Source organism: Plecotus auritus (genome assembly GCF_963455305.1).
Source record: "Plecotus auritus genome assembly, chromosome: 6".
In the NCBI taxonomy this organism is placed as follows: domain Eukaryota; kingdom Metazoa; phylum Chordata; class Mammalia; order Chiroptera; family Vespertilionidae; genus Plecotus; species Plecotus auritus.
The window spans coordinates 154679525-154706952 of NC_137773.1; the positions used below are offsets into that span (position 1 = coordinate 154679525).

General features: G+C 39.2%; 1 protein-coding gene across 4 annotated transcripts in view; it reads right to left on the minus strand.

Moving 5' to 3' along the window:
• TBC1D5 (TBC1 domain family member 5) overlaps nt 1-27428 on the minus strand; it is a 481832-nt gene that overhangs the window by 80635 nt on the left and 373769 nt on the right. For all 4 annotated transcript variants that reach the window (XM_080675845.1, XM_080675847.1, XM_080675846.1 and 1 more), the window contains one exon: nt 23762-23868. In XM_080675845.1, the coding sequence (XP_080531971.1) occupies nt 23762-23868 (107 nt within the window). The remainder of the gene's footprint in view (nt 1-23761; nt 23869-27428) is intronic.

A 27428-nucleotide genomic window follows, 5' to 3' on the forward strand; every position in this document is an offset into this window, starting at 1 on the left:
TTTTTTTTTTTTTTAGAGAGAGGAAGGGAGAGAGAGAGAGAGGTGAGAGAAACATCGATCAGCTGCTTCTTCCATGCACCCTGACCAGGGATTGAACCCACAACCTTTTCATGTATGGGACAACACTCCAATCAACTAAGCCACACCAACCAAGGCTGATATATTTTTCTTTACTTGTCTAATAGTTCACATAAATTTATTCCTGTCAGATTTCTTTTTTATGATTTTGATCACTTTCAATATGACTTTCCAAAACACAATAAGATAAAATTACAACAAAGCTGAAAAATTATATGAAATTTAACAGGAACACAATCTATGCTAATGGACCAAGAGATACAAAGTGTCAAGAAAGCTGCATTTTGGAGGAAGAGCTTAGTTTTTGATACCCAGAATACTAAATTTGTCCACTAGATGGCACACCGAGTCTTTCTTCTCCTTGAATAAACTATTTCAAGAATTCAGCAATTCTTTTAAAGTTAGCAATTTCTATGTCATCTATTCTTATATACGAGTTTAATAAGTACCTACGTAGGGGAAATATTAGCAGAGTATCATCACAAAACAAAAGCAAATTGACCAAAAAGCATACATTTATATAAAAGAAGTAATACACTGCCCTTTCTGGTATTTAATATTATTTATAATCACTATAGAAATGTCCCTGAATCATAGATAGGGTGTGACTAAATATTTTGCTATTAATTTAATGTGTCTATTATTTAAATGTATCCAGTTCCTCATAGGCACAAAATTAAAAATAGTTTAATTTTTATTAAAAATTCGTCTAATTTATAAAAATGTAACATGTTAATAAGGTGTTACTTAAATAAATACCATCTCTAAAATGTTAAATCACATATTTTTTATTTAAAATTAAAATAACCTTATAAATAAATGTGTTCCAATGTTCACGAACATATAATTCAAGTTAATACTTAGGATTTTGAACCAGAACATGCCTTGTCCTTTAAGATACTTATCTGGGCATAGAAAGGTTGCATTTTATCTTAATAAAAAATTACCAATATGTTTTGGTATCAATCCTTGGAGACAAAATCCTGAGGCACTGATACTTGCATGTAGGTGGGGGTATGTAATTGCTAAGGTTAAACAGTTTGAAATTCATCAAGCTAACAAGCTGCATCTTAATGGCCATGATGGACCTTTTCTTTTTCTGGTGAAAAGAGAATATTTGCACAGCTCAACCCTTTCATAGCTCCTCCAAGTCAGCCCTAATCATCTAACAAAATGACAATCCCTTGATTTAGCTCCAGCTCCTACGCCACTGGTTTGGTATTCAGCACACAGTTCTAAAATAATCAAATCTGAATTGCCTTGATGAAGATAACGGATGCTTCCATGGCTACCATACCATTAAGTCTAACAGTGCAACTTCTCTCTCTCAAGGAATCACATAGGTTTCCTTGCCGTAGCTGATGACAACCTGGACCCAACATAATGGGAAAATAAAATAGAGGCTGAATGAAGCTACTGGCGGATTGTGAGTGCATTCATGACTTATTTCAAAAATTAACTTCTGCAGGACCATCACTCATGACTAATTTTGTTCTTTATTCTCAGTACCTGGAAATACATTTTGTTTTGACTAATATAAAAGACTTTTCTTCTCTGACTTCCAACAAACTAACAAAGGATTATGTTACTTTTTGCTAGAAAACAATGAAAGAGGGGACTGCACAGAGCAATTTCTTGAAACATCTTTATAAGAAATGACAAGCAATTCAAGACCGAAGTGCTGATCTATCTAAGCACTTAAAGCCATTATTAGGAATAATGATCTAACTTGAACACATGAGTGAGGCTCAAGTATTGCTTTCACGGAGGCCTATTTAAATTCCTGGGAGACTTACTAGTATCAAAGGAAGAGGCAGTTTAAAGTACCACTATATTGGGACTTTAAAAAAAAGAAATCAAAAGAGGATGTTGAAAAACAGCATTTGAAATGTAATAAACTAAAATCAGAAGTTCCAGTTAAAAGTTACTCAATAGGGTTTTCTGTCTGAGATGATGATGCTGTTACCAAGGCATTAAGAATGTAGACAGATAGATGATCTAGGCGAGCACTGCCCAACAGAAAGACAATGCAGATCAGAAAGCAAACTTCATATTTAAAATTTCCTAGCAACCAGATTAAAAAGAGAAAAAAGAAACGAGTGAATTTAAATGTAACAATATATTTTATTTAATTCAGTATATCTAAAATATTGTCATTTTAACATGTGATCATTATAAAAATTATTGAGCCATTTCAGATTCTTTTTTTTGCACAAAGTCTTTGAAATCCAGTGTATATTTTATTCTTATAGCACATTTCAACTTGAAGTGCTCACACTTCAAGTGCTCATTTTACATGTGGCTTGTGGCTTGTAATGGACAGGACAGACTACATGACTGACATGTGTAAACCAATGTGTGGCTATCAAAATCAATATATGCATAGAGACACAAATAAAAAGGGCACAAATACTTTTGACACTAAGATTCAGTACTGACAGTACTTCAACATACCTATAGTTCTTCTCTCTTTTTTTTTTTTTAAATATATTTTATTGATTTTTTACAGAGAGGAAAGGAGAGGGATAGAGAGCTAGAAACATCGATGAGAGAGAAACATCCATCAGCTGCCTCCTGCACACCTCCCACTGGGGATGTGCCCGCAACCAAGTTACATGCCCTTGACCGGAATCGAACCCGGGACCCCCCAGTCCGCAGGCCGACGCTCTATCCACTGAGCCAAACCGATTTTGGCTAGTTCTTCTCTTTTAATTAAATTAGCTTAATCTCTTCTAAATAAGGTCAGAAAACTTAGAACAATATATTCTCACACAGCTACTGTGTACCAAAATACAATAGTTTCTTTAGGGGAATGAGATTAAATGAGCAGAATTCTAACTTTATGCAACTGAAACATTTTAAAAGAGAAATTTGTTTTTCTTATTTTGAAGGATATTTTCCAAAGAGAATTTTATAGAACTACAACAGTTCTGACTTTTAATTTTTAAAACGTAGAATTTCCTCTAAAATATAGGAGCCACTAAAATTCTCTGCTCTACTCTGCACTGGAAGTCTGCTGATCAGCCTGCAACCCTCCTCCCCCCGCCACCCTTAACCCCCTGGTGCAACTCTGTATGTAAGAGCAGACTGCGGAACTTCTCATTGTGCAGAACATGTGATGTCGACAACTTTAATATTATGCTTTTGCCTGAATTGGAACAATCCATACTTAATTAAAACCCATTTTCACACTGTCATGATTTCAACTATTATAAGCTTTTCCAAACCAATGTACATTTAAAAAATCCTTTTGTTTCAGTGAATTTTTCTTTGATAGAAAGATGGCAAAATGGTAATCCTATCTTAGGTCTGTGCACAGAGGAATACCAATTATGCCTCATGATCTGGGAAGTCTACGTAACCATACATGAAGACATGAAATCACAAATCCAGTCTACCTTGACTTACCATGCCTTTCCTAGATCAACCCAGATGGACTGGAAATGAATATACAAGATTGCAGCTGGTTAACTTCCCAAGTACCATTCCATTCTTCTCTGTTAACAAGCTGGTGGAGGAGCTCTCCTTGAAACTGTGTATTCAGCATTTTATTTTATGGTAATATAAGAAGAATGCTGAAATTTCCACCCATGGCATAGACAGGCTGCATTTTTGGGAAGCATCTTAAAGCTTTGTGGACAAAAGGACTTATAGAGAGTGCTGGAAACAAGTGTCCTAGAGGGAACTATATGGAAAAACAAAACAAAAGAAAGCTCATGCTGTACTTCTGAATTTCTAAAACACTTTTGTTAATTTGGCAGGATCACAAAATCAATTTACAAGTAGTACTGAAATGACAGCATTCAATGTAAGGGATAAAACTAATTGACAGCTATCTAACCTCGCTGATACAGTTAACATTCATCACTTCTAGTCTATACTATGATAGTAAGCTTGCTCCTTACTGTCATTTCAGGTAAAACACACACTCTGTCCCTTGCTGGGTGTGACTTTTGATGGTGGATAACTCCTCTCTGCTCTACTCTGCACTGGAAGTCTGTAGAGAGCACAAAACCCCCTCCCCTTGCCAGTCCCCCCCTCCCCCCGGTTCTATTTCAGTATTTTAAGCTCAAACTCAGCTTGTTGTAGTAGTATACAAATATTTAAATGCTAACCCACACTAACTACACGATTCTACAAGTAGTACAATTAACTACAAGATGGTACATGCAATTTTCCTTGTTCTAAGCCTGGTGAAATCAAACACATCCAACAAAGGGCATTACAAACAATACTTTCCAGATTGATCCCCTAACTCCTAACCCTCCCTTGTAGATGACTGCCTCCTTTTGAATCGTCATATGGAACTCCAGAAGGAAGTTAATCTAAAGTATTCATTCTGTTTTGAACAGCACGGACCTGTTCAAAGGGCTGGCTATATATACACATAGGTAGAACGGAAAAGAGCCAAAGAAAAGCAATTCCAGTGATCCCTGTTCTGATTTATGAATGTGCCAGAAGGAGTTAAAGGAGAGTTAAAGTTATATGTTAAACAAAGAGACTAGGTAAACATAGCTCGCCCATCTGCTTTAAAGGCCCAGGATGCCTGGTGCGGGAGGCAGGGAGGGGATCAGGAATCTGTGAGCCTCCTGCTCAGATCCCTGCTCCACCCATTACTAGCTGATGAGCCACTGAGAGGAGTCAGTTACTCTCTTATCTCGTTTCCTCATATGCAAAACTGCAGTAAGGATGAAATGAGACAATGAACACTAAGTGTACAGCACAGTGTTGGGCACTGGATGGAAATGAATGAGATGGAAGCTGTGATTACCTTCTGATACCACCAAGCACTGACAAACAGACCTTTATTTTAAGAGCAGATTTGACAGTTTAATAACTTAAAAACTATAACATTTAGGAAGAGAAAGTGATGTTTCATGCCTCTGATAATCATTCTTAAATTTAGGATAGAGTCTTCTAAACAATACATTTAACAAGCAAAAACACATAGGAAAATATATCATGCACACTGGATCTCATATGGAAGAAAGGCTGTCTTATTTCTGAGTATATACATTTATAAATTTTTAAGAAATTGTAAAACCATACTATGCCATTACTGCACATTTGCTTGCCAGCTCATGTGATTACAATAATTAAAGTGATTTTCTGCAATATGTCCAAATTATTATCATTTTTATAGTTTATTGGTCACAATTCTTACATTAAATTAAAATGATACAGTTCCTGTAGCATTTAATAGAAAATATTGATTTAGATTTACAATATTGTGTATGTTTGGCATGAAGGAAAGAAAATATTTGACAAATGAAGAATTACTCAGTTTTCTTTCCCCTAATATTTTGCTACCAACCCTTAATTTTTAGCATGCCAGATTAGGAAAGGGGAAAAAATATGGCTCAGAAGGCGAAACGGCACTGTAAAAACACGTCAAACGTTTCTCTCTGATGAAAAATGAGACTCTTATTTTAGTGAATATGTTATTGCCTCAATGCTGGGGGAAAAGCAACCATCATTAGAAAAACGAATTGCTCAGCTGTTTATAAGCAAAAAGCTCTGGGGGAATTTCTCAGGACCCCAAAGGCAAAGCATTACAGGGTTATGCAAACATATGTTGCAGGTGTTTTAGGGGAGACAGGTGGGCAAGCCTCCGCCATGGAAGAGGAGTTAGTTTAATATGCTGTAACGGGAACGAGATAACCTGAATGCATCCAAGTGCAGAGATGCCGCGGCACCAGTGCGCTGAGCGGGAGAGCAAAACTCTCCCGAAAATAATTACCTTGTTAGTGCCAAGCTAACGAAAATTTTCCCGTCTTATAGTTTTATAGAAAACAAACACTGCCAATTACTTTTAAAAAAACAACCCAAAAACTAAAGGTATTTTAAACCTGGAACAAAGAACAGCCGGAAATAGCGATAATTATCCAGAAAAGATAAGGATGAAGTATTGTTGCCTTTATTTAAACAAATATTCCTAAGGAGACAGTTTGTTGTAATATCCCCTCTTTGGTTCACTAGGCAACATTAGATTTATCATAATTCTCCTAAAGCCTAAGATATTTCTATATTAAAATGCTAATTTTGTCTTTTCTTTTGCCTGTAATTAAAGCTGGGGAAATTTGTGATCTGATATTCACTGATTGCTAGAGGGTCCGCAAAGGTCTCACCATCGCTGTTTCTTATTGCCACACACTGCCCTCTTCATTAAAATTAGATACAGGGACACAGTGGATCAAAAGGCAGACATTATAATCCTAAATGCGCACAAAGCTCCCATTTTAAAATATACATAAAATAACTGGTATTATCTGGATATTACTGTCAAACCTAGACTTGTATTTTATTTCCTTTCTCATTGATCTGAGTTGATTTTCTTTTTATATTATACCTGTTATTAAGAAAATACTTACTATACATATTTATGTATAACAGTATATTGATCCATACCTTCCTTATCTAAACCACTTTTTTTTAAACAACCCATACCATGAATTAAATGCCAAAATTTAATATTTAAAAAGCTCAGAAAACATCAGATATGGAAAATTAAAACCTAGCTTGATTTTTTTACAATATTCCAAAATCCAAAATGTGGATACAAATCATTCATCAAGTGAACATAGATCTTCATAAAAAAACAACAACAACTCTGTAGCAAGGTTGTAAATTAGAATATTATTTCAATACCAGGTTTAAAATGACCTTCGGTTAATATAGTAATGATTCCCATTTTGACAGGAAGTATATAGCAATTGGCAGAAAAATTCAAGTATTTCGATTTTTGCATCTACAGATTAAAAAAAAAAAAACATTTTAAAGGCCTACAAGAAGTTTTTAAAAAAGCAAAAAACTGTTAATTGGGTAAAGACCCAGACAAAACCTCTGAAGCCACGCCAGCCTCATTTTACATAGCGAATAAGCCCAATTCCCTGAAGTGACATCTCCCTCTCTACCCTGGCAAGCCAAGATCTCAGATGGCAGAGAGGCATTTTAAACCACCTGTGCATTATGCTCGACTGTAGCTTCACACAATAAATAGACACCAACAGAGAAATAAAATTCTTTTCCTTTTCCTAATGTATTTATATTATTGAACTTAGCATGCAGGAGGATGCCAGATGAACATGCCCCTCAATATATGGGAAGTAATTTAGGCCAATACATTTTCTTTGTTACTAATACTGGTCTTAGAATACTCCTTTTAGATAGTTGGTTAGCTCTTTTCAGCACTACTGAACTCTTCACCCTTTTCCTTCCTGGAATGTAAGCAGATGGGAAGGGGAAGCCTTACTTTATAGAAATCTAGGAAACCCATTTGTCTTTTCCTAGGACTGGTTCCCAACTCCCAATAATGTAAAGGGAAAAGGAAAGAGGTGATTGTAAAAACTGCTCCTAAATACTCCAATTTGATATACAAGTTATATTGTAAATTTTTATCGTTGGAAATGTTAAAAATAAGTTTAAACAAAATGTTACCAAAATAGAAGCAACTGAAAAAATGGTTTTAGGATATCTGAATCACCAAGAATAAGTCTATGGGACCCAGAACCCTGGTTTGAAGAATTTATCCCCATCTTCTTTCCTTTCATTACCTGCTTTTGTAATTGCCAAGGCAACAAAGACTAAGCTGCTGCACATGGAGGCCTGGTAAAAGGAAACCATGCACAGTCACACTTCCAATGCAATTTTCAGAGTAATTCCAGTAAAACATTTTGGAATTAAAAATTCATTCATTATATAAACCCACTCTTACTAAGGTCATACACTTACACTGTGTGTTATTTTGTGTGTGTGGTGCTTTCTTAGCATAACAATGAAGTATCAGTACTGAACTTTGAAAGATCTAAGTGAAGAGAGAAATGAGAAAACAAACATAAATAACACAGAGATCAGAGTTACATTTTCTTGAGTGAGTGCACTGAGAAGAGTCCACGTAGATGGATGCTGCCTTTCTTGATTTTTTAATTCTAGATTTCATATATCATTGTTAAAAAGAACACTGATATTAGGTGTTTTATTTCTCTAAAGCTTAGGTAGTGCTATAAATTTTTTTCTTTTTGATCATAACTCTTAAAAATTGATTTTAGTCAGAGAGAGAGAGAGAGAGAGAGAGAGAGAGAGAGAGAAATATTAATGTGAGAGAGAAATTTGATTGGTTACCTCCTGTACATGCTCTGACCAGGGATGGAACCTGCAACTGGGCCAAGTGCCCTGACTGGGAATCGAACCCATCACCTTTCAGTGTATGGGATGATACTCCAACCAACTGAGGCACCTGGGCTTTACTCAGTAACTTTTGATACAACTCAGCCTTAAAAGCAAAGCCCCCTGAATATCTGGTGTTAACAACTGGCACATGAATTGCATGCTCCTCATATAATATCTACATTAGGTGTTCTTAATCTTTTTGTGCCACAGACTACTCTCTTTCCTGTGAAGACTCTGGCCTCCTTTTCAGAATAATGTGTTTAAATGCACAAAATAAAATACATTGGGTTTTAAAGAAAACAAATTATACTGAAATAGAGCGATCAAAATATTGAACAAATTTCTAATGGTGATATGTGCTTTTTTATTAAGGTACTAGAGGCCTGGTGCACGAAATTCATGCATGAGGTGGGGTGGGTGTGTCCCTCAGCCCAGCCTGCACCCTCTCCAAACTGGGACCCCTTGAGGGATGTCCAACTGCCTGTTTAGGCCCGATCCCAGTCGGACATCCTTCTCACAATCCAGGACTGCTGGCTTTCTGCCTGCCTGATCAACACCTAACTGCTCCCCTGCCGGCCCAATTGCCCCCAACTGCCCTCCTCTCCTAGCCTAGTCACCCCTAACTGTCCTCCCCTGCAGGTCTGGTCACCCCCAACTGCCCTCCCTTGCTGGCCCGGTCACCCCTAACTGCCCTCCCTTGCCAGCCTGGTCACCCCCAACTGCCCTCCCGTGCCGGCCTGGTTGTCCCCAACTGCCCTCCCCTGCAGGCCTGGTTGCCTATAACTGTCCTCCTCTGCAGGCCTGGTCGCCCCCAACTGCCCTCCCCTGCTGGCCCGGTCACCCCTAACTTCCCTCCCTTGCCAGCCTGGTCACCCCTAACTGCCCTCCCCTGCCAGCCTGGTAGCCCCTAACTGCCCTCCCCTGCTGGCCTAGTCGCCCCCAACTGCCCTCCCCTGCTGGCCTGGTCCCCCCCAACTGCCCTCCCCTGCAGGCCTGGTCCCCCCCACTGCCCACCCCTGCAGGCCTGGTTCCCCCCAACTGCCCTCCTCTGCAGGCCTGGTCCCCCCACTGCCCTCCCCTGCAGGCCTGGTCCCCCCCCACTGCCCTCCCCTGCAGGCCTGGTTGCCCCCAACTGCCCTCCTCTGCCGGCCCGGTTACCCCTAACTGCCCTTCCTTGCAAGCCTGGTCCCTCCCAACTGCCCTCTCCTGCTGGCCATCTTGTGGCAGCCATCTTGTGTGTTGGAGTGATGGTCAATTTGCATATTACCTCTTTATTATATAGGATTAAATAAAATATAGTGGCTGGTCTAATCATTCCTATAATTTAGCAGTAGTGATGAATATAAAAATGGTATTTCAAGATGTCTTCATCAACTCTAATGTGATATAAAATATCTGTGATTGCTATTAGTGGAAATGTTTTAGCTGCTGCTGGTAATATTGCAGTTTGTTGCTTTCATCCATCTTTGATATAAGTATTAAATTTTAGTAAGGGTTTAGTGAAAATAAAGATGTAAATTTTACCCATCCAAGTTTTTAGGGCTCCCCCCCGCTAAATTCATATACCTTCTGGGACCTTTTATCAGAAACCTGAAAGGTGGTTTTGGATAACAACTTTCCTCTTTTGGGAAGGTAGACTTTTAGAGGTACCACTGTACTAGTTTATTAACCCATTTGCTGTATAAATGTGCACAGGGGTGATAGTCAAAATATAAAACAACTGCTCTAGTGTAGACAGGTACCAGTCAGGGCTGACAGGGACCCAGGAGGAAACGCCTAAAGGGCTCCCACTGTGCCAGGCTTTGACCCTCAGATGCTCGATTTCTTTACATACCAATACAGAAGTACCCGTTAAGGCTTTGACCTAGGTAGCCCCCAGTACCTAATCTGAATGAATGAGAAGTGTGGCTAGGTGGGCGATGAGGATGAGGATGATGGGGGAATGCTCAATCACAGGGACGCAAGCTGTCTACCTCTGGAGAGCCCACTTTTTCTCTTCTAACTTCTTGGAGAGGGTTTCCATTGCTGTCGGGCAGCTGATGGCAACCAGAATTGTAGAGGGACGCTCCCATAAGTGGGACTGAACCAGATTTGTAAAGGGACACTCCAATAAGTGGGGCTGTCTACTCAGCATTTTTTCTAAGTAGCTGAACTTTCTTAGTTTGCAGCCAGAAATGCTTCAAGAAAATAACTCTCTTCTAAGAAGTCTTTTTTTTTTTTTTTTTTTTTTTAAAGAATCAAATCAGTTGAGGTCCAGGATCTCCCTGGTTGGAACTTTGAAGCAGTGAGAAAAAAGGGGGCTGCATACTTTGTAGTGACTCAGAAAGAAGGATGAGAAGGTGATAAGTAATCATCACAACTAGGTTAACACATTGCGGACCAGTGGTTTTATTGCTAGCTTTACCCAGTGGCCAGGTAAGTTTCTACGAATGAGTACAAAAAACGTTTTACATAAATGTTAAAGGCATGCTTTAAAATTAAATACCCATTGCATTTTGAAGTTATTTATTACATGTTCTTACAAGCTAATATCTTTGTAAAGTATGATACTTTGTAAAACACTGTGTAATATGAAGCGAGAATTCTTGTGATCTGTCCGCAATGTGTTAAGTGGAATCTTAAGCGGTCATTACTTTCCCTCGTTAGTCTGTATGGAAGTACAGAGCACTTATTTCCCAGTGGACACTATTTAAAACACCCGTGAGAGAGATGGCATTAAATGAAAGGGGTAAAAAGGTAATGTACAGAACAGCATACAAAGTATAATTATTTTTATGTAAATTATAAAAAAAATTTTTTTAAATAGTTTGCAGAAATTAACAGAATGATCTTAAAATTCATATGGGAAGGCAAGTGACTCAGATTCTCTTGAAAAAGGTAAACCAAGCTCATGAATTCATAATTCTGATTTCAAAACTCAGTACCAAGCTATAGTAATCATGACAGAGTGGTACTAGCATTAAGGACAGACATTACATCAATGAAATAGAACTGAGAGTCCAGAAATAAATCCTCACATTTATGGTTAATTAAGTTTTGACAAATGGGCAAGAAAATTCAATGGGGGAAGGGACAGTCTCTTCAACAAACATAACTGGATATCCACATGCAAAAGAATGACTTTGGACCCTTACTTCACACCACACACAAAGTTAACTCAAAGTGGACCACAGCCCTAAATGCAAGAGCTAAAGTTATCAAACTACTAGAAGAAAACAGGAGTAAATCTTTGTAGTCTTGGATTAGCAATGATTTTTTAGATATGACAGCAAAATTGATTAAAGAGGAGACTGATTAGTTAGATTTCATAGAAATTAAAAACATTTTGTGCTTCAAAGTACACGGTTAAGAAAGTGAAAAGATGATATACATAGGATTAAAAATATTTGCAAATCATGTTTCAGATAAGAGTCTTGTATTCAGAAATGTAAAAAACTTTTATAACGCAATAATAAAATGACAAATAACTCAATTAAGAATGGGCACAGGATCCGAAGAGGCATTTCTCCAAAGAACAATGTATAAATAGCCCATAAGCACATGAAAAGATGTTCAACATAATTAGTCATCAGGGAAATCCAAATCCAAACCACAATGAGATACCATTGCATATCCATTAGAATTGCTACAATAAAAATGACAGATATAACAAGTGTTGGCAAAAATGTGGAGAAATCTGAGTCCTCATACATTGCTGGTGGAAATGTAAAATGGTGCACTTTGCAGAACAGTTTGACAGTTCCTTAAATGTTGAACGTAGAGTTACAATATGACTAAGTGATTCCACTGCTACCTATGGACGTATCTCCAGACTTTGGGTAAGCTGTTCACTCATGTTACAGGCGTTTACTCACTATTCTCTGCTGACCGAAATGCTTCTCATTCTTAGTTCAAATACTACCTTTGACATGAAGCCTTTTGTGAATTTCTAGTTACTCTACTACCTCTACTCTGACAACATGCTCATTTCAACAGAAGTTTGCCTTTTCCATCTGGCCTTACATTGTGGTCAGTTGTATACACGTCTGTCTTGCACACATCGTGGAACCTCACTGAGGGCAGAGCCCTGTCCAGATCAGTGTATCCTCTCGGTCTCTAGCAAAGTGTCTGGCACAGGGCATGTGTTCAGTGATTGTCTGTGAACTTGATAAACCGAAGAGCTCGCCAGAATCTGGCTCTTAAAGAGTAGCTGCAAGGAAGTAGAGTGAAACTAATTTGATCTGCAGATATGCCTGACAAATGGAAGGCTCAGAGAGAAGGCATTTCTTAAATGCCCATGCAGTCCCTTCTTCAATAGGAGATGGGCCTAAGCCAAATAGGCTACCATTATGCCCATTTCAGAAAGAAGCTCCAGAAAGGCTAACTGGCAATATGTGTGATCTCATACTGCTCTCAGAGTTTTTCTGAATAAACAGAATCCTAACTCCTGCATCCAGTCACATACGATTCAGGCAACGAAAATGGAAAGAAGAGCAGTGAGCAGTGACACAAGCAGCCTGTTCCGGCAGGGAAATCAGTGAGCAGAGAGCAGGAGGGTTGACCATGACTATCTGACCACCCCTGCTTGATGGGTTATCTCACAAAGGAGCAGCTGGTTAAGTGGATGTGGATGGCACCCTGCTTTATAAAGTAAACACAGGCAATGTAATTAACGTTTCTTAATTGAGTTGAACTCCTTGTAGGCAGTATGTTGTCTGAACTTATTTTGTTCTGTTTTTGTGCTGTGATACTGTTTCTGTTTGTCTGGCTCTTCATAGGAGTTTTACTGGGAAACTGAGAGAAGCTGGATGTCATTTTAAAACCAATCAGTGCTATCTAAGTTGGATGGGAAGGACGGTTGTGAAGATGACAGTAGGAGGAGAGGGGCAGAAAGAGCAATCCAAGCAGAGGGAGAGCACAGAACTGGAGTGAAGATGATATGGAAAGAAACTTCCTTCTGCTTGTCTCCCTCCCTCCGTCCCTCCGTCCTTCCCCCCTTCCTTCCCATGAATCCTTTCATCCAAATATTTCCTATGTGTCAGGCACTGTGCTAGGTACCAAAGGTACAATGTTGACACAACAGTCTTTACCCTACCCTAAGAAGTTTATTCTCGAGGATGAGACAAGCAAATAATCACATCTATGTAAGACTACTCTGAGCTGAATGCTTAGGAAAGGAGGTGCTATGAAAGTGCATAATAGGGTCATTTTATTTAATCAGGGAGGATTTCCCAGAGGAAGTGACATGGAATAGCAATTTGAATGAGGAGTAGTTTTCAATTATGTTTGCATTCTGAAGAGAGGGTTATGAAGAGAAGCAGGGCAGCATAGAGAGGAAAGAATGAACTTACTCATTTTGTTGTTCTTAGAGTTCTCATTAGCTATTAAAGTGTGATTTCTTTTTCTAGACTGTACTGTTTAATGATTAATGATATCTAGAACCTTCACACTTTATCTGTTTATACAGTTACATAAAAAGCAATAAATATTATGTTCATTAGAAAATATATACACAATAAAATATTTAAATGAGATAGAGATGAAACAAGCTATATTCAAATTAATTTTTATAATAATTTACTTATAATGTTTTTTGTGCTTCCTAATATATGTTGATGATGCCTGCCCACATTAGTGAGGACCAATCTTCTTTTACTTAGTCTACTGATTCAAATGCTAACCCCTTGAGGAAACAACCTCACAGACACACTCAGAAATAATGTTTTACCAGCTATCTGGGCATTCTTTAGCCCAGTTAGTTGACACATAAAATTAACCATCATATGGTTCTTCTTAAAATTTAATTGGAAGATGTTACATTTCTGTATTTTTAAAAATGGGCTCAAACCTGATTTTATTTCTTCATTTGGAAGATGAGTAACCAAGTTAGAAAATTTTGTTTCTATAATTTTTTAGTGTACTTTGAGAGTTTTAAATAAGTGAAACACTTAAATTGTCTTTGGCAAGAACATCACAAATGGATGAAACATTTCCAACTATTCAATTTAAAAATGTTCTCTCCATAGCATGAATTTCTTTCAAAAAGCTCTTATTTTCTCTCATTAAAATGTTACCATTAGCCTAAAGGGACAAATTAAGTGCTTATTTTTTTCAGCAATATTTGTATGGTACTGTATTTTAGGCAGCTACTTGTCATCAAAACAGAGGTAAGCGAATTTGAAATATATTTTTTAAAAATGAAATTATATTTGGCAACTCTTTTCGGCACATTAGCAGAAGATATCTAGTGAACCCACAATAGATGTTCACAGGGGCATCTTCAGGGGCTTCTTTGGCACACCACCGTTTAGACCTACTGCATTGCATTGCAAGCACTGTGAAGAGGGAACCAGCTCCCTAATCCATTTTATCACTAGTACCTGCAATAAGCACTTGTTGAACTAAATTGTAATAATCAGGTTAATTTCTCCTCTGGCAGAGAAAATGAGGGTTTAGTTAGAGTAACTAGTCCCTCCCTCCCTCCCACCTGCCCTCCCTCCCTTCCTCCCTCCCTCCCTTCATTATTTTAGGAACTTGGGTAATATAAAATACTAGTGGCCCGGTGCATGAAATTTGTACACGTGGAAGGTGGGGGGGTGTCCCTCAGCCCTGCCTGCACCCTATCCAATGTTGGACCCCTCAGGGGATATCCGACTGCCGGTGGGATCGGGCCTAAACCGGCAGTCAGACATCCCTCTTGCAAACCGGGACTGCTGGCTCCTAACCACTCACCTGCCTGTCTGACTGATCGCCCTTAACCACTCTGCCTGCCGGCATGCTCACCCCCAACTGCCCCCCCTTGCTGGCCTGCTCAACCCAACTGCCCCCCCACCAGCCTGATCGCCCCCAACTGCCCGCCCCCTGCTGGCCTGCTCGCCCCAAACTGCCCCCCATTGCTGGCCTGTTCACTCCCAACGGCGCCCCCCCCCCCCGCCGGCCTGATTACCCCCCCCCCCACAACTGCCCTCCCCTCCTGGCCTGATCACCCCTAACCGCCTCTGCCTCGGCTCTGCCACCATGGCTTTGTCCGGAAGGATGTCCGGAAGGTCTCCTGGTCTAATTAGCATATTACCCTTTTATTAGTATAGATACTAAAAGCATTGCCTTCTTCACTGGAACCTCTTAAATTAAATGTCTAACCATTATGCTGTACACATGAAACAAATCCTATCTAATAAAAGAGTAATATGCAAATTAACCCTCACTCTGTTACACCCACAAGCTACGCCCGCCAGCCAATCAGGAGCAAATATGCAAATAAACCCAACCAAGATGGCTACAGCCAAAGAGAGCAGAATGGAGGCTTGGGTTTCCCTGGCAATGGAGGAAGCCAAGCTTTCCGCCTGTCCTTGCCGGCTGAGGCCTTCACTCAAGGCTACAAAGTTTCAATGACAGAAGATACATAAACCCAAACAGAAATGGCGGCAGCCACAGAGCTGGAAAGAGCAGGAGGCTAGAGTTGCCCTGGGCGATGGAGGAAGCCAAGCTTTCCGCACACCTTGGCCGGCCCAGGCCTCGCTTAAGGCTACAAAGTTTCAATTATAGAAGATCCATAAATCCCAACAGAAATGGCTGCTGCCACGGAGCAAGCAGAAGGCTTGGCTCTGCTCCAGGCTACAAAGTTTCAATTGTAGAAGATAAGTAAACCCCAGATACCAGGGCCTCCGCTTGGGTCACCAGGGGGCGTGGCCAGCCTGCAAACCACCATAGGCCCCTCACCCAGGCCACCCCACGCCCCAAGGGAACCCCCACCCTGATCCGGGACACCCTTCAGGGCAAACCAGCTGGCCCCCACCCATGCACCAGGCCTCTATCCTATCTAATAAAAGAGTAATATGCAGATTGACCAACACTCCAACACACAAGATGGCTGCCCCCATGTGGACACAAGATGGCCACCACAAGATGGCCAGCAGGGGAGGGCCTTTGGGAGGGACCAGGCCTGCAAGGGAGGGCAGTTGGGGGTGATCAAGCCTGCAGGGAAAGGCAGCTGGGAGGGACCCAGGCCTGCAGGGGAGAGCAGTTGGGGGGGACCAGGCCTGCAGGGGAGGGCAGTTATGGGTGACCAGGCCTGCAGGGGAGGGCAGTTAAGGGAAAACAGGCTGGCAGGGGAGCAGTTAGGCATCAGTCAGGCTGGCAGGGGAGTGGTTAGGGGGTGATCAGGCTGGCAGGCAGAAGAGGTTAGGGGCAATCAGGAAGGCAGGCAGGCGAGCAGTTGGGAGCCAGCAGTCCTGGATTGTGATAGGGATGTCCGACTGCCCGTTTAGGCCCGATCCCACCGGGCAGTCGGACATCCCTCGAAGGATCCCAGATTGGAGAGGGTGCAGGCTGGGCTGAGGGACACACACACCCCCATGCACAAATTTCATGCACCGGGCCTCTAGTATAAAATAATATTGAATGTCAACTGTAGTTGAAAAAAAAATAAAAGCACTGCCTTCATAGAGTTGATATATTGGCAGGGGAAGACGAAATAAAAAATAACATACATAAATAAATTATCCTATCTAATAGAGGGAATATGCTAATTGACTTCCTCACCCTCAAAGATGGCAGCACCCACAGCCAATAAGGAGGGAATATGCTAACTGACTGACCTGCCCTCAAAGATGGTGGAGCCCACAACCAATAAGTCAATGCTAATTGACTGCCACACCCTCAAAGATGGCGGCGCCCACAGTCACAAGATGGCAGCGCCCAGTCCCCTCAGCCCCACCGGGGCAGCAGGTGCACGGCAAGGCCGGGCCCGCCCCGCATGCCTGCCTCTAGAGTCTCCCAGTCCTCTCAGTCCCCCAGCCCCCCAGGGCCAGCCTGAGGCACAGGCAAGCCTCAGATGGCAGCTCCCAGCTGCCCAGGGCCACCTGAGGCTCAGGTAACCAGGGCCGGCCGAGGCTTGCGCTGCCAGCAGTGGCAGCAGCAGAGGTGTGATGGGGCGTCACCTTCCCCTAATCGCCAGGTCGCCTCCTACCCCTGAGGGCTCCTGGACTGTGAGAGAGGGCAGGCCGGGCTGAGGGACCCCACCTCCAGTGCATGAATTTTCATGCACCGGGCCTCTAGTCTACTATGATAGAAGGTGGCAGTTGCTATGGGAAAAAAAGTAGAGCAAGATAAGGGATCAGGAGTGCTGGGGCAGTGGGAAGTGGGGGCAGGCCAGTCTGCAGGGTGATAGGGGTGCTCACTAAGATAGGATCTAAGAGAAGACTTCAAGGAGATGAGGGAATTAGCCAAGGGGATATTCCTCTCACTTGCTACAAATCCTGCTCATCCTCCTTTACAGGTTTCAACCAAGACTTCTGAGAAATTTTAGATGCTGTGGATACATGGCAGGAGCCCAGTAAATTTTGGCTGAATGAATAAAAATAGCATTTTGGAGAGAGAAACAATGTGGAGAAATGAAACTATAAAGTTCCTCTTCAAAACAGGAAAAACAACCAAATAAAGAACTATTTCAAATCATATGAAGACACCTAAACAATGTTCCTAGCGGCATTTGAGGACCTTACACATCAAATACTAGAGCAAAAGCCCCTCACAGAGCCAAGCGGCCTCCTGCGCAGCTGGGCCAGCCTCACCCATGCGGGGGCTCCAGGTTCATCTGAGTGGTCCAGCCACCACCCGGCAGTATGGAAACCTAGCTGACATTTCCCAATATGCCAATCATAACAGTACTTGGATGGGTGAAGTGTACTTAAAAATTCTCTACAAGAAAACATTTGGTGGTTTTGTTTTGCTTTTGTATTTTTTGGAACATATATAACTTCTTGTCTAAAGTATTTAAATAAAAGTTAATTGATTATGGTTAATTGATTATGATTAAGTTTACTGCTTGAATGTATTGATTTTTATTCCTATGAAATCAATAGATTTAAAGTTTTTAATTAGCAATACTGAATTTATTGAACTAATATACTTAAGGAGCAATTAAAATATTTGTGGACATGACTTATATTAAAAATAATTAAGTTTTTCTCTTTTATCAGTCTTAAATTACAATCTTTTTGTCATAATCTGTGAGTTATAACTTTTAATCAAAGTAAGATGACCAGAAACTACTCAAAGTAGTGCCTCTTCTTTTCAAACATGCTACTACCTCATACATAATAAGGACAATAAGTGATCAGCTAGGTTCTCACAGAATGTAGAGCTACAAATTACTTTTAGAGATTACAGGCTAATTAAGGCCTTACTAGCCACCTATCCCTTTTAAAAAAAAACAATTAATGAACCTGAGTCAAGGCAGCAAAGGTTAAATGATTTCTCTGGGGGTAAAAGAGCCAGTCAACGTGAAACAGGGCAGCCACTTCATTTTTTACCTCAAGGACAGATCACATACATTTCACTGCACTGGAGTGTAATATTTTAATACTTTCACATTTGGGGCCTCACATGCCTTTCTAAACACACCCTCAGAATTAATAGCTCTATAAACTTAAGTAATCTATTTTAAATAAATATTTCTCCATAAGAATCTAGATTGCTTTTACTTATAAAATATCAGATAAAAAGCAGGGGATTGGTTTGTAGATTTCATTTTGTTTATTGTTAATCAGAACAGAATTAACCATGAATTCTGGTCTCTTCTATAGTTAAATTGAGGAAAAAGAGAATGACATATACTCATGTACCTCAGATATAAGCAAAAAAAAAAAAAAACACCCTTTTCGGTCACTAACAAGGAAAACACAAAACAAAGGATTCTTAAAGAATAGTAGTTTTCAGATAAATGTTCCAGCTTTTTAGGGAAAAGAGTGTGAAAACGACAAAAGTAACACCTTCTTTGTGTAACAGAAAGTCAGATTAGAAACATATTAAAAAATGTGAATAGGACCTCCGATGGGAACATCACAGAAGTAAACAAATGAGCACTGTGCATCTTCCTTACAGAGTCTGTCTGTGTGGTTCTTAGTTCCTTACTGCTCAGAGAAGAGAAAAGCACACTGGCATTATTGGCACAGAGCTTTTTCTACTACTGTCACCTGCCTGGTAGTAGGCTTGAGTCCATTCACCACTTTTCAATTTTGATGTACGACATTTTACCAAAGCCACGTGACTTTTAAAAAGTTGCATTAACAGTCGGGATTTTTTTTTAGAATTAAAAGAGTAAAAGTTACATATAATCTGAAATCTGACTATTCAGACTTTTTACACTTTAAAAAGGCAATATTTAATATAACTCCAAACAAAAGCCAAATCAGAATTGGCCAAGCATAAGAACATTATACAAACTATTTTCCTAGTGTAGTTCTGTGTACAAGAATGACTCTAAAATTAAATTGTCTTATTTCTAGCCATTTTCTTCCATAAACAATAACAGTCACAGATAAAAGAATTGCTTGCAACCTTACCAGAAATTTCTTGGGGGAACATTCTAGTCTTCAAAACAAATGGTATCTGTCAAATTCTTACAGCAAAATCTAAAATGTTAATCCATGTACTGTATTTCATTTGTAATAAGTCTTTGTGATAAGGTTAACACTTCAGCACATAACACAAATCGGAGAGCACCAAACAATGAAAATTACTCTGCTTATGTTTCCGTATTAGAATTTTATTTGCTAAAGGGTAAAAACAGATTTGCAAAATTCACAGTTAACTTAAAACAATAGTTTTAAACCTTTATTCCTAGCCCTTACTGCCTTCAGGAAGGAAAGAACATCTGGTTATTTAAGGAACACAATATGTTCACATTTTCTATGACTTTTGTTTCTAATTGGGTTCTAAAATTTTTTTGAATTTGAACAACTAGTTAGAACAATGTTTTTTAATCACTTCATATTTTTCAGACTGTCCTCCTTCTATCCCTCTACTTATTCAGTGGATTGCTTTTGGAAATCTGCTCAGTGGTTCTCATATGATAAAGACAAAGAAATATGAATTAGGATTGTGGCATAGATCTAAGGATAGAGATCATATTTATGGTGAACAGAGTATAGGACGCTACAAACAGATATCTGACATCCAGTCTCTACATACAGCATATATTTAAAATTTTTTCATATGGTTCTTGAGCCACATACATACCTGGCAGTTTCATTTATTACAGATACAAATAAATGTCTAATACAAATGAAGAATTGGGTGAGCAATAGCAGGACCTAGGATTCCACTATTTTTAAAACTAATGAAGCTATAGCTCTTGTTTGGAAAGGTGGGCAGAAGACCTGGGTTCAATTGTTGGCTCTGCCATTGAGCTGTGTGATCTTGAATAAGTTTTTAAACTCACCTTGATCCTCTCTGTTCATCTGCAGAAGGAGGGGCTGGATTAGACTCGCTAGGTTTTCTAGAGTTCCCAAATTTGACAGTATACATAAAGTAGGTTAACTACATTCTTTATTATGTCTTCTTTGTTCCATAATATTTGAAAGTGGTAACAAGTTTTCAAATAATTCTGACACAGGATTAAGGAACCAGATGCTCTTTAAGTTCAAGTTGTAGGGTTAGCTCACCATCTTGATAAAAATGGAAGCTGACAAATATATAATTGGCTACAACTTCTGTGGTATGTAGATATGGGTTCCAGAAAAATGCTAGGTGAATGGGATACACCTAGATTAGAGTCAGTATTGGAAGAGGCTTAGCATTTGAGTCAGAATTCAATTCTACCCTTATTTTCTTAACACCAAGCAGTGCAGAACACAAAACTAAAAATAAAATAAATAAAAATAAAATAAAAAGAGCAGCATCATAAGGAGAAATAATTGAAAAAGAGTCAATAAGCAAATAGCTACAATACAAGGTGTTGTGAGGACTCATGTCCTATTTGAGCCCAAGAATGGCTTTCTGGAGAAGGCAGATGGATACAGGAATCTCAGGAGAAGATGAGTAGATGCAAGGTCATGGAGCCACTCTAGCTAGCTTGAAAGCTTACAAGTTTTTTCGGCCTTGGGAAAGCCATCTAACCTTTACTTCTCTGCACTGAGAAGCACGGAGGGAAGATAACCTGCTCTGTCTACCTCACAGCTTGTTGTGAGGGCCAAATTGAGCTCATCAGAGTGCTTGGAAACTGGGAAAGAACATGGCCCTATTATTACAGTTCACAGGCCCATTATTTCCAAATGTCTCTTCAAATAAGTAATCTTTTCACTGCAAAGCCGGCATCACAGCTGATATAAAACAACTAAAGCTCAGTGTCTCAAGCTCCACTTGCAGAGTCTGTTCTCAACTCAGCAACTCCACTGGGATTCAGGGCAGCAGCATGACCAAGGGCTTTTCTGAGGCTGACAACGAACCCCTAAGCTCAGAGTTCCTTGTTTATTTTTATATGATTGAGTCTGTCAGCAGCTCTCAACACTACAGTAATGTGAAGCTGGGATATGAAAAGTGTACTTTCATGACTCAAATCTCATCTTTCTACTAATTTACTTCATAGAGACTTGTGTGTTTATATACTTACTCTGATCAACTTGTATCAGAAATGATTCAAGTGTTTCGTTGTTGCTAATAATAGAAAACATTCAAAGCACTATGATGTTCAGATTTTTATAGGATATGGGTGGGGTATGAGCATCATCTTTCCCTCTATTTCCCCCCCTGGCATAAATGGCTTCCTTTATGACTTTATAAGACATTAACTATACTCTAAACTCTGAAATCACTTGTGAATTTCTGTAATATATACCAACTTCCTTTTTATTGTATCTTTGTAGCACTGGACTAAATCCTGTTAGAACGTTAGAAGTCAGTTCTTATGGACAAAGGATGCTCTGGTTGGGTGGGTCATTAGACACAATTGATTTCAACCACAGAAGAGAAGACCAATTCCTGCCCAATTTATTATGTCTCAGGAATATCTGTTTAAGATCCTACATTTTGGACCATTATCTTAATCATGTTTTTACTTGGTAAGATGCTGAATGTAAAAGTAGGGGTTACCTTTTTTTAGATACTTATGCTATTAATTATTTTTTCCTCTTTAAACCTTAGAAATTATATTTGTTAATCCTTATAGAATGGCTTCATTATACTTGTATATTAGGTATACTACATTACTGAGATAAAAGTACTCTATTAAAATCACAGATTACACTAATAACATTGACATATTTATTACATACAATTCTGCAATTAGAAGAGTGAATGATTCATAGTAAGGACAACCATAATTAGCTAGGGAAAAATGATCAAGATCAATAGATTTAGGTAACATATTCATTTCTACCTTCAATTAAACCAAGCAAATTATACAAGTAGATAATTCAAATAGTTATTTTTGAACTTTTCCCCACTCTGTATAACTCTAAGAATTCCTAATGCTGAGCAGATAGAATTTACCTTAAGTTTGTAGAGCAAAACTTATTGACCAGAAACCTCATTTTTTATAGATATTTTGTAATCTTGGTTATTTTTTATAAAAAATATATACTTACACAACTTACATATAACACATATATGTAAAAATATAAAATATGGGACTTTTGATTTTCATAGTCAGACTATGCTATCTTATGTATCAGAGAAACAATGGATTATATTTCTGATACTTAATGAAATTTTGTATAAGGGAAATGATAAAATTATGTATTTCTGCAGAAAATGGATATAGGTACAAGGAAATAAGTTATTTTAAATCAATCAATGAATAAATAGAGAATATACTCAAATGTTGACGAAACTGAAAGGGCAAAAATCAAACCAAAGAAAGGGCAGAAATCACTTTGAATCAAAATGTATGTTGAACATGTTGAACATGGAGGCCCAAGTTGATCAGACACAGCTTTGGCAATGGATCCACAGACAGACTGACTCAAAGACAGCTCGACAACTGCCAACAAGACTGTTGGTAATTCTGCCAAAAAGCCAAAGGCTGGGAATACCACCCAACGTCTGGCATTCTCCTATTCCTGTTTGAAGCTTTCTCTCTTACATTTCGTCCAATATTTTTGTTTGGCTCAAACGCATCAAAAATTCACAGATTTTTTTAGATCATTAAATGTTCTTATTTTCAAGAAATATAACATTAGTTGTAAAAGAGCACACTTTTTCTCCAAAGTGTAAAGACAATTTTGGTGACTTGCTTTAAAGTTCAACTAGAGAAATCAGCATTATAGTCTGTTGAAGTCTTTGTTTTATTAGGCTACTCTTCACCCAAAAAATAAGAAATACGTATGCATAATATGAAATAATTTAGTATTTCATGATGTCATAAACTGCTGTAGAACTGGTCCTTTTTCATAGCTCTGATGTCCTGGTCTTCACATGGCCCCTGAGGTTTTACTTGGATAGGCTGGCCCTCTGAGGGGTTCCAATGATAACGAAGGTGGTGATAAAGGGAAGCAATGCTCATCTACTTTCTTGCATTCTGAGGAGGGCAGGAGGGCAGGACAACCTTTTAAGGGACAAGAGATGTGTGCTCCATTTAATTTGCTGCTCAGTTGCTAGGCAATGAGGTATATGAGCTTTGGCCTATAATTCTAGGCAAATTCTTTCATTAGACAATTCATCTGCCATTAGACAAATTCCACATGAGAAATTCTTGGCGTCATACAGAGATTCCGATTTTTCTGGAAATTGTGTATATCCTACTTGGGAATCTTACCTTTGGATCTCGAAGGAACAGAGCCTTAAGGATCAGTGAGTGTACATCCCCAATCACTGGGTAATGCATCAGAAGGCCAAGACAGGTCTGGTAGTTACTAGAGATCACTAAATAAGAAGGAAAAAAATAATTCAGAAGCAATATTCCTTCAGATGTTTGCATTACTGAGTAAAAATATAACAACACAGAGTCAAAGAAAGTAAACCAATAACCACTTTGATAAACGGAAACGGGGAGAAGGGACCTTTATCCAATGGCCTCTGAGGCAACACACTGTACTGTTAACTGCAATCTAATGAACTAGCACGTAGTCTCAGGGCGTGCTGGAAGGAAAAACCTCAGACACAAATATGTGTGTGTGTGTTTGCAATATAAATAATCTCTTGAAGCATGCATATTTACTGCCATTTACATGGCTGTGTTTAAATGTCTCCAGTTTTGCTGCTTAGAAGTTACAAAAATATCATGAATGGGAAAGAACCAGTTTAAAATTTTCGTAAAATAATACTTATTCTGATTTTATGCTTCATAACTTACATGTTACATATATTCCTTTTTATATTATACACACTAGTGGCCTGGTGCATGAAATTCATGCACGGGGGGGAGGGAGGGTGTCCCTCAGCCCAGCCTGCACCCTTTCCAATCTGGGACCCACAGGGATCAGGCCTAAACCGGCAGTCGGACATCCCTCTCACAATCCAGGACCGCTGGCTCCTAACCGCTCACCTGCCTGCTTGACTAATCGCCCCTAACCACTCTGCTACCAGTCTGCTCGCCCCCAACTGCCCCCCCCGCCGGCCTTCTCGCCCCCAACTGCTCCCCCTTGCCAGCCTGATCGCCCCCAACTGCCCTCCCTTGCTGGCCTCATGGCCCCCAACTACCCTCCCCTGCTGTCCTCATGGCCCCCAACTGCCCTTCCTGGCCGGCCTCATGGCCCCCAACTGCCCTCCCCTTTGGCCTCATGGTCCCCAACTGCCCTCCCCAGCCAGTCTTTCAGAAGGTCTCCTGGTCTAATTGGCATATTACCCTTTTATTAGTATAGATATTAAAAAATTCAAAAATTTTAAAAATGTATTTTCTTCCAATTATTTGTTTTCCTAAAGGTAACAAGAAATTTAGGGAAAATATCTAAGCAGTATTTCTTGGAGGAAAAATGTCAAAATCTTCATAGATAAGCCTGTGTGCCTTAGATTGTCATTTAATTTTTTTTTCAAATCAACCTAATTATAGGCACAATTATTAAACACATCTTTCAGGCAAGTCTATGTAAACTACCTCATTTCTTGGCCATCCACCAGCCACACTGTCACAGTTGGGCCCGGTATGGATGCTTGTTTTGTGAGCCACATGGACTTCCTCCACACCACTGTGAAGAAACTTTAGTTACAACATCCTGTGGCTGCAACCAAACCCCTTTAATTAATCAGAGTAGTTAGTTGAAAAAGATTCCATAGGAAAACTGTGATTCAACAGAAACAACAGAGATCACAAAATAAATGTTTGTGATCAGAAATACCATTGATTCTTAGATCCCCTACCCCTTCTGTTGAAAACAGCATTTCTTGCTATAGCTTCTCATCCCTCCCTCTGCCCATGAACATTGTGGGGGAAGGAGACAAGACTGGGCAAAATGAATAATTATAATCTATGTAAGGAACCACTTTATCATCTTCATTTCCGTTGCTGATTTGACAGCTTGTAATTTCATACATCTGCTTTCATTTGTAAAGCACTCACTTATCCTACCCTTTCTGTATCTGTTCAGACTCTCCTTTTCTTATTTGTTCATTTTGTCATATTCACATTCAGTTACCTATTGTCCTTTTTCCTCTAGAATTCAAAAAGCTTGGATACTAAGAACAGTATAATGTTTTCATGTACAGTCTTCTTGGAGAGCTAACAAATAAAACTTAGATAATCAATTCATTTTATAACTCATAAAGTTATTCTCCCAAATGTTATAATGATCATATATTAGTAACTGACCCAGTAAGTATTCTTGTATCTTTTGAAAATGGTTATGGCCTTGGGATTCAAAGATGTGGGTTTGAATCCCAGGACACCATTTGAACCTCTCATAACAGTTTCCTGAAGATTAAATGATATAATCTATGTGACTGATTTATAGCAGCCGCTTAAAACCTGTTAAAGGTAACCTCTCTGAGCTTAAGTTTAGCCATTTGGAAAACAACTTTCTCATTTAAAAAAAACAAACAACTATATGCCTACCTCATTCAATTCAATGATTATTTGTTGAGTATCTAATCTATTGCAGGCCCTATGTTAGGAAGGGATGCAGAGATGAACAAAGTACATCCTTGCCCTGCAGAAATGTAAACTACAGGAGGGCAGATGTGCAACAACAAGAATTTATTACTACTATCATCACAAGATGACAATGAATTATTGAAGGCTTTCTGAGACCAGGCCCATTGCCAAGAACTTTATCTGCGTTACCTCATTTAGTTTCTATGATAATCTTATTATAAGGGTACAAGTATTATCCTTGTTTTACAGGTGAGAAAAGTGATACTTGGAAAGGTTATATCATTTGCCCAAATCGCACACCCCTTGGTGTATAAGGCCAGGTATAGTAAGTATTTAGAAACAGCCACAAATTCTCATATTTAGGTATAAAATAGCACATAAAACAAATAATCATGGATTAAATATAAAACAAAAATTAAGAGCTAATAACAAAACCTTAAATTAAAGCTTTAACAATTTATTGTGCATTTCCACTAAAAATAAAGCTAATGGATGTGAGAGTCTTGCAAGGTAACCAGGCATGCAGAAGACATTCAATAAATGCAATGTGCTCGGAAAAAATATTTGTTGAGGGCTTACTACCTGGAGAAAAAAATACATAATTACTACATGCAGTGTGTCTCCAACTATTTAAAAAACTTTTACTATACTAACTTTCCCAGTTTCAAAATGGCAACATACAAAATGGACTTCAAATGAACCAGACGACCAAGTGGGGATGGGGAGTAAATCATAAGTAAAAACAAAGCTTTTATTCCTTACACTCTGGGAGAAAGCCAAGTATAAAACAGGGTCATATCCTTCTCCAAATAGAGTGATTTTCACCCAGTGTTTAAGACCCTCATAAGATTCTGTCCTTGATAGTCCTCATTTCTCTATGAGCTTTTGGGCACACTAATCTGAAACTTTTAAATTACTTTTTTGGAAGGAGTACAATTCAGAGCAGTCATTCTTGGTCAGTAAACGACTTTACTTAATGATTTACACCTTTAAACATATAGTTTTGCCAACGGAAAGGCAGTAAGTAAGCAAGTATCAAGAGCAGAATTACTGGTGGCCAGGGTGCAAGCATTGGAGAAAGGACCCCAAGTGGCCCCTAAGGCAGGGGTGCTAAGAAGAAATGGAGACATGGAAGGAGAAAAACAGGTGGACGTCTTGCTTATAAAAAGGAGATACGGAATTTAAATTTTACTCCACATTTGTTAGCAGTCACCGAAAGACTAGACTATAAGTAATGTGATCAGATCTGTCTTTCAGAAAGATTGACACTGTCACAGGGTGATCAGTGGGAGGGAGCAAAAGAGGGACAAGAGGCAGAAGGCAGGTAAAAAGAGCACACCTGAAGTAAGGAACGGGAGGAGAGGTATAATGGGCAAAAATGCTGAAAAAACGGGTA